At 29.3% G+C, this 11,940-nt stretch overlaps 1 protein-coding gene across 2 annotated transcripts in view; it reads left to right on the top strand.

Annotated features, from left to right (window-relative positions):
- LOC110273813 (probable WRKY transcription factor 38) overlaps nt 1-6,006 on the top strand; it is a 64,363-nt gene extending 58,357 nt beyond the window's left edge. The window contains exons 1-3 of one of the 2 annotated variants that reach the window (XM_021126910.2): nt 1,297-1,614; nt 4,546-4,650; nt 5,563-6,006. In XM_021126910.2, coding sequence (XP_020982569.1) covers nt 1,319-1,614; nt 4,546-4,650; nt 5,563-5,977 — 816 coding nt within the window. In that variant the 5' untranslated portion in view covers nt 1,297-1,318 and the 3' untranslated portion in view covers nt 5,978-6,006. Of the gene's footprint in view, nt 1-1,296; nt 1,615-4,545; nt 4,651-5,562 lie in introns of those variants that run through there. The other variant, XM_052252225.1, reaches the window with a different exon arrangement.
- Nucleotides 6,007-11,940: the final 5,934 nt, after the last annotated feature.

An 11,940-nucleotide genomic window follows, 5' to 3' on the forward strand; every position in this document is an offset into this window, starting at 1 on the left:
AATATATTATTTTTAAAATAATATTAAATATACTTTTCTTAAATACTAAAAATAAATATACATTATATATGATAATTATTAGTTGAAATAAAATATAAAAAATATTTATTTATTTATTTTTGTGAATTCGCGGATATGCGGATACCAATATAAAATTCGTAATTCGATCCCATGAGTATGCAGATCAGATCCGATAGTATTACGGATCAGATTCATATCTACAATTTTCAGATTAAATTCAAATAAACACTGCTAATATACAAATCGGATCCAAATACACATCCTTACTCAGTAATATCTCACTTTGTGAATTTTTTTTTTAAATATTCATTCAATTATATCTTTTTTTTCCCATCTCTTACTTTATTATTTTTTATCATTTGATCCTGTGTATAACATTCTTGGATTGGCACCTAGTCACAGTGGAACACCAAAACTTACATCTCAAACAGTAAAATTTATTGGGACCGTTTATTTATCCGTTTAATTAAATAAAATCAATTTAAAAAAAATTAATATTTAGTATTTTTTTTTTCATTTGTTTAACTAGACAGTAGACACTCATATTTACTAATGAAGAAATAGACATTATTCGATCTTGTTCCTCGATCTGTACCAATTTAATAGAAATTAAAATAAGAGAAGAATATTCAATTTATGGTTTACATATTAGGAATCTTTTTGTTCCCAATGTAACCGTGAATAACAAGCAATTTTTAAGACTAAATACTCATTTTGGTCCTTGAGATTCACGCGATTATCTATTTTGGTCCCTAAAATTTAAAATTATCTATATTGATCCTTCAGATTTAAGTTCACCTTTTCTGCCACGTTGGATGATAGGTAAACGACATCGTTTATCTTTGGCACCCAAAAAAATCAGAAATATCGTCGTTTTGTATATTATAAAGGGAGAAGAAACAATGGAGACCCAAAATAAAATATTCGTCTTTTTCTCTACCTCTACTATTCTTCATTTCTAACTTGTTTGGACAGCAAAGGTAAATGATGTCGTTTACTCATCATCTAGCGTGGCAGGGAGGGTGCAATCTCAGTATTTCGTTTGCCTAATCATCGTCAGAAAGAATTGAGGGACCATATTGGTGCCTAAACTTAAATCTAGATGACTAATATGGGTAATTTTGAATTTTAGGGACCAAAATGAGTAATCGCGTGAATCTCAATAACCAAAATAGGGATTTAGTCCAATTTTTAATTTTGGGGTGGTGGCCAGAGTGATGTTGAATTTAAACCAACATCTCTCCATGGTTCACTACCTTCACCCGAAAACGAAGTCCAAGCTTTCCAGTGAAGAATAATGGAGAATAATAACAGTGGGAGAAAGGAGGCAATAGAACAAGAGCTAATAAGAGGGCGTGACGTGGCAAAACAGCTACTTGAAGTACTTATTATTCATAAATCCAATAGAAATGAAGAAGGAATTGAAAGGTCAATGGTGAAGATGCCTTTTGTTGAAGATGCTGTGCGCAAGATTTTCATATCATTCACAAACACCCTCTTGCTATTCAACAGCGACACCCAACATAACCGCTCTGATATTCATCAAGGTTGCAAGAAAAGTAAGAGACCACCAACCCTATGCCACAAGAGAAAGTAAGTCTCATCTACATTCCGCTGATTATTTAGGAGTATTTAAATTATTTTTTATTTTTAAATTTTAAATTTTAAATCTTAATTCTAAATTCTACCTTCTTAGTAAAATAAGAATTAAAAATAAATTTATAATAAAAAATCTACTAATATTAATTATTTAAAATTAATATTCTCTACATATTTATCATTTATTTCAATCATGTTAATTAAGTACACACTAAAATTAATTATCAAAATCAATCATTAATATAAATATTTAATTCAAAAAAATATTTATGTAAATTTTTTACATATTTTTTTATATTTATCTTATATTATTTTTTTTTGAGATAATAAAGATCAAATTTTAGATTTTTAAATTATATAAACTCTCATATTATGTCATAAAAATTTCTTTTTCCAAAAGTTTAGATTTAAACTAACAAGACAAAGAAACACATGAATGATTACAATTTACATCCTAACAAAAAATAGTTACTAATTTATGTATGTATGTATGCGTAGCTCCTTTGCTGTATGTTACGATCTAAAATCTATAAATTTTCAAATAATCTACCGCTAAGATTGAAATTAGGGATTTTGATTTCTTATTTCTATTATGAATATGACAACGGTTGCAGCTATCACAATTGCGGGCATTAGGGTGTGAATATTTTTATGTGTTTAACAGCTATTTGAATCTATTAGCTAGGATTTAGATATATTCCGTTGTTGCCCTATTATGAAAGGGAAAATTTTGAAACAACTACTGCAGTAGTTGATGCCTTGTGCCCTCTAGCCAACAACATTGCCAACATAGTAAACATCAATAGAGGGAAAGAATGATAAAATCATCATATAACTGATGAATATAGAAAACTTAGTGTGATAAAATCAACCTTGGATTTGAATCCCCTAAATTTTGAATTTTACGTTAGAGGGTAAAGTGTAATTTTTCATCATTTATTTTATAGGTGGGACAAAAAAATATATATATATCTTAGTTAGGTTCTAAGGGAGGAGGCTAAGAGAACATGCAAATTAGGTAAAGTTTGGGTGGGTCTTATTATTGATGATGAAATTGTTGAAGCTTTGATAAATACAAGAATTCCCATAACTATTTAAAATGTGTAAAGAAAAAATTCACCAGTTTTTAGATTTATTTTATTATTCAAAAAATAATCAAAAAGATTTATTTGGTGAAAAACCACCAAATTTTATATATGGATAAAAATTAAATGTTTTATTTTGTTAATAATATTTGAGAAAACCGTATTAAAATTTGATTTTTGAATTTTTTAAAATATATATTTAATCTATAATTGTTTTTATTATGTTTTAAATTTTCCAAAAATTTATTTGTTGTTTGTATATTTTAAAATTATTTTGTCAGCTATATAAATTTTTTAAGGCCTTTTTAATATTTAATTTTAACTTTAAACCTCCTAAAAGTAGTATGTTACATGTCCAAAGTATGGATTGTTTAAGTTTTGATGTAATTTTGCCCTTTTTTCTTTTTTTTTTTTCCAGTCCAATTATAGAAAAAATCTTTTTAAGACAAAACTTACACAATATTACACAGTTTTAATTCATTATTGGATGATACTGAAATATAAATATCTCTTTAGAACAATATTAATAGCTAGATACAGTACAACTCATCATTCTTATAGTCTCTATGATAAAGAAAGTAAAGTTGTTTGCATGCCAATATATGCGGGTTTTGGGACCAATTTCAGTGGGTCTAGGTAATTAACTTGTATCCAATTCCACTTATGGGTTCAATTTAACATTTTTTTGTTTCAATTGAATATAGGCTTTGCCTTTGTTGCTTTTTGTCATCATACACATAGTAAAGAAAATGTATCATGAAATCATTTTTCATAAAAATTTAAGCAAATAGGAAGAATCACGTTAATGATTATATCTTTAATCTCCATTCGTATAAGAATTTTTTTTTGGGTTTTTATAAATTTTTGCAAAGACATTTTTTCTTTATTTTTTGGCCTTATGGTAATGTTTTTTTCTTTTGACGTCTAATAAGGATAGAATTTTGAATATTTAGGTCATATATAGAAGTATTAAAATTATTTTTTCAGAAATTAAAAAAAAATTAATAATTATATTCTTAATAAAATGATGTTATTTATCTTCATATGTATAATGAACTAACAGTGATATTAGTAATTTTTTTTAGGTATAATTATTCTATTAGTCTTTATAATTTATTAAATTTATAATTAGATTTTTATATATTTTTTAAATTAAATTATTATACTGTTTTTAATTTTATAATTAAGTTATTTTTATATTAAAAATATTATAATTAACAAAATATTTTATCTCAAAAAGTATGTAGTAAAAAATCTACATAAATTCTTAATTATGGATATTTTCAATTAAAAACATAATTCTAAAATTAAAAACCTAATTGGATCACTATACTGCTTCTAATATTTTTTATATTAAAAAAAATCTAATTATAAAACAAAAAACAGTATAAAAATTCAATTAAAAAATATATATAAAAATCTAATTATAAATTTAATAAAATTATAAAAACCAATAAAATAATTAATTTTTTTAATAAGTAACATAAAGAGTATCTAAAGACAAAGACAAAAACATTATTTTTGTTAATAATTTATTTCAAAAACTTAATCTATTAAAATAGAGCCTCTTTTAAGTTTGAAATGTGAATTTTTTACAATTTTTTTCTGTTTTATTCACTTTAATTATACTAAAATTATTTTTTTTTGATAGGAGATAATACAATATTATAAAATTATTTATTTTAAAAACTTAAAACAATCGGTAGAGACTAGAGACACATAACATAAACACTGTTAATTCTATTTTTTTAAACATAATTGAAGATATTTTGGTTAATTTTGTTTACAAAATTGTTTAAAATTTTCTCACTCCAAAACTTTCTTTCTTTGCAATCAAAAGATCATTTGCACCAACTTGGAGTATCGACAACGCGATTCTATCAGAAGATGGGCTTGAATGGAGAAAGTATGGACAGAAAAAGACAAAGGACTGCAGATATATAAGGTACATGTTCCTCCACATTGCGTTTCATATTATATATTTAGTTAAGAAAAAAAGAGTATAAATTACCTTCTAACTGTTTGATTTGGATTTTCATTTTGTGTCTAATGTGGTACTTGTTTCAATTTTATCATTGATTTTTGAAAAATGTTTTAGTTTATCTTGAGAATTATAAATAGTTAATGACAATGTTTGAGTGTTTTTTAATATTGTTTCAAATATTTTGATATAATTTTGATCACATGTCCCAAAAATTCAGATGTAATTTTATTTTATCTTTTGTCTATAATTATTTATGTGTTGTTTTTTTTTGTGACTATTTGTGTTTTTTCTAATATCAATTTTTTTTAAAAATCATGACATAAAAGTAAAAAAAGAAATTGAATTCATCACACATATTTAAAACAATTTTTTTTTTGTAAAAAAACGTATTAAAAATAGAGTAAATGTCATTTTCGGTCCTTAACCATTTGCTCGATGGACTTCCCACCTTTTAAGAAATCTAAAAATCTAAATCGGTCCTATCTACTTTTTGATATATGTACGTTCCAGTCCTTGATTAGGAATCGGAAGGAATATTATCAGGGGACCGGAAAGACATTTACTCAAAGTAAATAGAAACTGGAACGTACATATATCAAAGTAGATAGGAACCAATTTAGGTTTTTAGATTTCTTAGGAGTGGAAAGTCCATCGAATAAATAGTTAGAGACCGAAAAAAGCATTTATTCTAAAAAAATATAATTATTTATACGTTTTTTCTATTATATTTTATAGAGACAACGCATTTAACCTCGTATAAAATAGATGATCTCAAATGACTAATGTTTTTTCCCTTAAAAACTTAGACCTAATTTGTTTCAGAATTTAATCATAGTTAAGAAAAGATAGATTTTGGGTAAAATGCTTGCGCAGGAGCTACTACAAGTGCAGTTACAAGAATGAAGAAGATTGCAAAGCCATCAAACATGTTCAAAGAATCCAAGAGGATCCTCCATTATACCGTACAACCTATTCTGGCCATCACACTTGCAAATGCTCTTTTGTCAATTACCCTCACATGAAACTAGAATCTGCTCCTTCTTTACAAGAATCTTCTAAATTACTAAGTTTTAATAATAATTATTATAACAATAATACCCTCCAAAGCAAAGAGATGAAACACCTTTCATCATCAATTTCTTCTACAAAACAAGAGCCTGTGGAAGTGATTATTCCTAATGATGACCATAATCAAATCCATCTTCTAAGTGACTGTGAGCTTGATTTCAATTATTCATCCACCGAATCTGTTGCATTCGACATTTTCATGGGAATGTTTAAATTTTGAAAGCTAAGTTCATGATGGTTTCAGTTCGTTGGTTGGGAATGTTCTTTGTGTGTGTGTTTCTTTTGGTTAGGGGAAGTATTAATGTTACAAGTGTGAGGAGTGTTGAAATTCGTTTGATATCAAATAAAATAAGAAAAAGTAAAGAATTTATAAGGTGAGAGACTCGTTAATTTACTATTGTAAAATTTTTGAGTTAGATGTTGTGTCATCTCATTTTATTTTCATTTATTATTTTATCAATAATCTATATATATTTTGTCCTTTTTTGATGCATAAAATTAAACACTGGAAAAATGGTTGTGAGAAATTTGTCAACGTATGTACTGAGAAAATTTATACTAGATTTTAGATTCAAAATTTTTAGGCAACAATGATAGGGAACCAACTCTATATAAGCGAAGAATCAGCCAATTGGTAAACCAGAGGCACCGGTGACTTTAACTGGATGTTGCTATTGATAGGCACACGGATGTTTCTTTTTCTTGTAAATTGGATGATTTTGGATATGATTTCTATGTTTCATGTATTACGCATTAATAAAACATAATTAATTATATGGAATCAACTAATTAATGATCAAAGGATCTGTTTCGTGATTCTCTCCTATAACTAGCGTATCTTTCCTCATGTTTTGAACGAGGTCAACAATAATTTAAAAAATAAATTAAATTATAAATTAATAAAACTAATTATAATTAATTATGTTGTTTCATTCTTGGCTATATACTTTTCCAATTTATAAATATTGTCAACGTATGTACAGAGAAAATGTTGCGAAGATCAGTTGCAGTCAAACAGAATAATGATAAAATACGTCTAATTTTTTTTTTTATATATATATAAACTCTCTCATATAATTTGTATAAAATAGGTAGTAGCAAATAGAAATTTTTGTTTAGCTCTAACAGAGGCTAGTACTATATATAGGCTTGGTAAATTTTGTTTAGAGGTGATTGTGTTTTTAAAAGCACAAATATCACGTTGTGTTTAATTAATAAAAAAATTATGTATTCATATTTGAAAGTTAAAACTATTTTTAAATTAATTTTTATATTTATTAAAATTAAAAAATTTAATATGACCTTATATATTATTAAATATTTAAAATTATCATTGCATTTATATTTATTATAGTTTATTCAAATTTTAAAAAATATTTATCTAATCTAATTGTTTATAAAAAATAAATTTTAATTTAATTTACTAAATATAAATATTACTATTTTTAAAAAATTATCTTTTAAAAATATATTTAACAGATTATTTTTAAAAAATATGTAAAAATTTTAACAATCCGATTCATAATCGCACGGTCTAAATAAAAAGAACATAACATAACATATTTAATGGAGTCATTTAATTGACCTTGTAGGATGATTAAGTATGAAAATTAGATTATATATTTCTTTTCGTTTTTTCCAATTTTTTTGTTAACTTCTAGAGAGTAGTGGCATGACAGATAAAGCTTTAACTCTTTACTATTAATATAATAAACTAATAAATGTGGAATTGATTTCCTTGAGCCATTTCTAAGGTTCGTAAAACAAGTCAACTAGCTAATAGTGTGATAAACTACTTTATTAAAAGTGGGTGGAAATTGAACCATGCATTCACTCCCTATTACAATTGTCCTGTCAAAAATGTTTCTGAAGCAACAACATCACACCAGGTTAAACATTCTAAAAGTAATCACCTCAGACAACAAAATCAAATTTATTGCAAAAAAAAATCCACCAATTCATCAATAATTCTCTTTGGTGTTAGTAAATTGTCTATGACAAAGTGATATTAAAAGAACTGAAAAAACAGCTAGACAAAACCAAGAAAAGCTAGGGTACACAGAGCTTGAAAATATTCTCTTGGCATGCATACTGAACCATGGCACAATTTAAAACTCAAACCACTTAGTTCAAACTAATATATAGGATATAAGTTGCAATACTTGTTGATATTATCAAAGAAAATGCCCATATCCCTCTATTCGATCCAAGAAGGAAGCAAGGTTGCATCGACTAGCCAAAGTGGACCTTGTTAGAGAAACTAGTGACATAGTCATATTTAAATAGGTCACACTATAATCATAAGAAATATTGGCCCGAAAGTACAATCAAAGTCTTCCATTGGGAACTCCCAGGTGACCCTGTGCTTTGCTAAACAGTCATCGTGGGTATGAACGTACATTGAGAAAAGTTGGGTTATCCAAACTGAAAGACCTTTAACGAAGTACAGAATAAGTTGGACAATGACGCATTTAAAATATGTATTCGAAATGGTTCTAAAATCCCAATAAAACATAAAGTCTAAATAGATAACATGCGTTGGACCCTTTAGACCTCTCGTTTAAAATTACAGACATAAGAGTTGAGACTTAATACCTCATCCTCACACACTGTCAAGCATACCTCAATCCCAATTTCCAGTCCAAGTGCTCTTATTCCTGCATCACCTTGTTGTTCATGCTTTTGTCCTCTTGTCTTTTATCGTTTTCCACCCTATATATCGTTCTTCTTGTGGGGAGTTGGAATTACTCTGTGATGCATTTTGATGTACAACTGGGCAAGCGATATGTTTAGCGACGTGTTAGTGGTGTTCTAGATTAATTTCCTTGGAAAGACGTTAATTGCCCTCTCGAGTGATTATCCTTGAAGGAAAATCTCTAGAAGTAGTCATGGCAGTTGTGGTCAATCTTTGTTGCTTCTTATTCTTCATCCTTTGATCTTAGGTCTCTCTTACGTGTATAGGGGAGGGGTATTCTAGTGAGCTTCCTTAAAAAAAAAATCTTAAGGACCATAAACTCAACTTGGAACTAGAGATTTTTAATTTGGATGCACTCTGTATTGTAAATTTCTAAAAAGTCTTATAATGATCCTTTTTAAGTTAAGTACCTCAAGAATAGTTTTGACGTATCCTAAAAAGTAAAGATATACTTTGATGGGAGTAAATTAGACCAGGTTACAATAACCTTCTTGAGAGTTTACAAAAAAGCCTTGCATTAGAGGGCGTTTGGATTGTTCAAATTGAAGATCTCTCCCTCTGCCCTTTCTTGCAAGTGTCCTCAGATCATGCTCAAGAATCAAGTGTCATTCAAATTGTTCTGTAAATATTTTGAAATTTTCACATTAGGTTCAGTGGTAGGAGTGTTCATGGCATTGATGTTAATTCTCTTCACGCAGATTCCAATTGGATCTGGGTGTCATGCTCTTAGTTATGGAAAATGATGGTGAATGTCTTCTCTAAGAGTTAGCATGTTATGTCTATCATCTCATCTTTGTTGATATACTACTTAATTAGCATGATGTTCTTATTTTGTGAGCTCTCATCATTAACTTATGAGATTTTTAGTATTTTACGGTAACGGTTTGGATTTTGATAGCATTTTTATGAAAATTGATAAGTGGAAGTCTCCACCACCACATGGAAGTGTTACCCTGCACCCTTAGTTATCTTAGCTCATACAAAGTTGAGAAATGCAAATTTTCAATTAGTAATTATTTAATGGAACTGTGGAGAGTATATGTAAAGAATTCCAACGATCAAATTGGGGTGAGCTTGATACTTGGACATATTTTATGTCTTTTAGTTATAGTATGAAAGAGTTTTCAATGAAACAAAGAGCTGAAATGAATTATTGATTTATCATTGAGTAATTGGATGTGTTACAATAGATGAGGCAACTCTGCTATATATAGCAAGCTACCATAGAATTATGTTGAAATAGAAAACAGAATAACAAAATTGAAAACAAGCTAAGTTTGACTATCACTTAACAACTATATCTTAATCTTTTTGATCTTAATCCTCTTAATCTTGATCCGTTATATTACATACTCTATCTCTATTACCCTCCATCAAACTCATGGTGATTTTAGAAATAACCTTGAGTTTGAAACGAAACTTCTCAAAAGTAGGAGTTGATAAGGCTTTAGTGACAATGTTAGCGCAACCCATTTTATAGAGGGTATGTGCACAACCTTCAATTGATTCTGATTAACCCTCTCACGGAAAAAATGCAGATCCAAGTCAAAGTGTTCTGTCCTGCTATGAAGAACAGGATTTTCAGCAAGCAACACAGCATTGATATCGTCACAGAAAAGAGTGGGGGTCCCATAGAGTATGCGCAGTTCCTTCAATAAATTTTGTAGCCAGATGATTTCAGAGTTTGCTATAGCTAACTCGCGATATTCAGCTTCTGTGCTAAACCGGCTCACTGAAGATTGTTTCTTGCTGGACCATGAAACAAGATTTGATCCTAAATAGATTTCATATCCACCAGTAGATCTTCGGTCATCAATATCTGACCCCCAATCCGAATTTGTAAAACCAAATAGCCTTAAATCAGTAGAGGCATGAAACAATAGACCTTGATCAATAGTGCCAGCCAAGTATCGCAAAATCCTCTTTACACATTTCCAGTGTGTGAGAAGCGGGCCTTGCATATACTGGCTAACCTTATTTACCGAAAAGGAGATCTCAGGACTGGTAAGAGTTGCATATTGCAATGATCCTACTATAGACCTATATAGATATGAATTGTCAAATTCATCATCTCCTTGACCTGAGAGTTTTAAATTTGTGACCATAGGAGTAGGAACTCCTTTGGAGTTTAGCATGTTAGCTTTTTTTAACAGTGAGTGAATATATTTTGATTGAGACAAATGAAAAGAATCTGAGGATAATTTAGTAGCTTCTATCCCTAAGAAGTAGCTAAATTCTCCAAGATCCTTTAAAGAGAAGGCATTATTTAATTGAGCAATGGTGGTTTGAATGACATTGTTATCATTATCCGTAATAAGAAGATCATCAACATAAACTAAAATGTAAAGAATAATGTCACCAGATGATTTATCGAATAAGGAAGGATCTGACCTTGTTCTGTAGAAACCAAAAGCAGCAAAATTTTGAGGCCAATTTCAGAAACCAAGCTCGAGGAGCTTGTTTAAGACTATAGATGGATTTATTCAACTTACATACATATGAAGAATCACCTTGCTGGAAGCCTGGTGGCTGAGATATGTAGACAAATTCTTTAAGATCCCCATTCAAAAAGGCATCATTGAAGTCCAGCTGCCTGATTGTCCAATGAAAATTCAGGGCCAAAGAGAGCACCACTCGAATTGTAGAAGGTTTAATCACAGGAGCAAATGTCTGATCATAATCAATTTCTTCAAGTTGATGATTGCCTTTGGCCACCAAACGAGCCTTATACTTCATGATTTGGCCATGGGGATGTCTTTTGATGGCAAAAATCCAATGACAGCCAATAACTTTGTCTGTTGTTGTTGTTGAATTGACCAGTGTCCATGTATTGGTCTTGTATAAGGCTTGTAAGTCTTCCAACATAGTATTCTTCTAGTGTTCTAATTTTAGGGTAGCAGCAACGGATGAGGTATATTATTAACAAGATCACATGAGGTGGAGAGCGAGGAAGTAAGGGCTTTCAGTTTAAATATGCCAGACTTAGATTTGGTTTGCATAGGGTGAGTGTTAGAAGAAATGCTAGTAGGAGGGGAGTTTCCAAATTGAATAATAGTGTCATTGATTGGGATATTGTGAGGATTAAGAGATTGGTATGACTGAGCTGATTTAACTTGTGATGTTGGAAGGGGAGTAGTAAGTTCTAAGTTCTGAGTGGAATCAGTAGTGGTCTTCGGGGCAGGATTCAAAGGAGAAGATGACAAGGATTCTATCGTACTTGAAGAAGATGAAAGAAATGAAATAAGAGGCAAAGGGAGAGTTGTATGCGAAAATTGACCAGATGAAGAGGAGGGCTTTTGAAGTGGAAAGAGTTCAGCATAAGGAAATCTGTTTTCATCAAACAAGACATGTCTTATAATGATAACGTTACCTTCTCTAGTCAGGCATTTGTAGCCTTTATGATGAGGAGCATAACCCAAACATACAGAAAGTTGTGATTTAAAATCCAATTTGTGAGTATTATAAGGTTTCATACAAGGAAAAGCAGC

This window comes from Arachis duranensis, chromosome 7 (assembly GCF_000817695.3).
Source record: "Arachis duranensis cultivar V14167 chromosome 7, aradu.V14167.gnm2.J7QH, whole genome shotgun sequence".
Classification (NCBI taxonomy): domain Eukaryota; kingdom Viridiplantae; phylum Streptophyta; class Magnoliopsida; order Fabales; family Fabaceae; genus Arachis; species Arachis duranensis.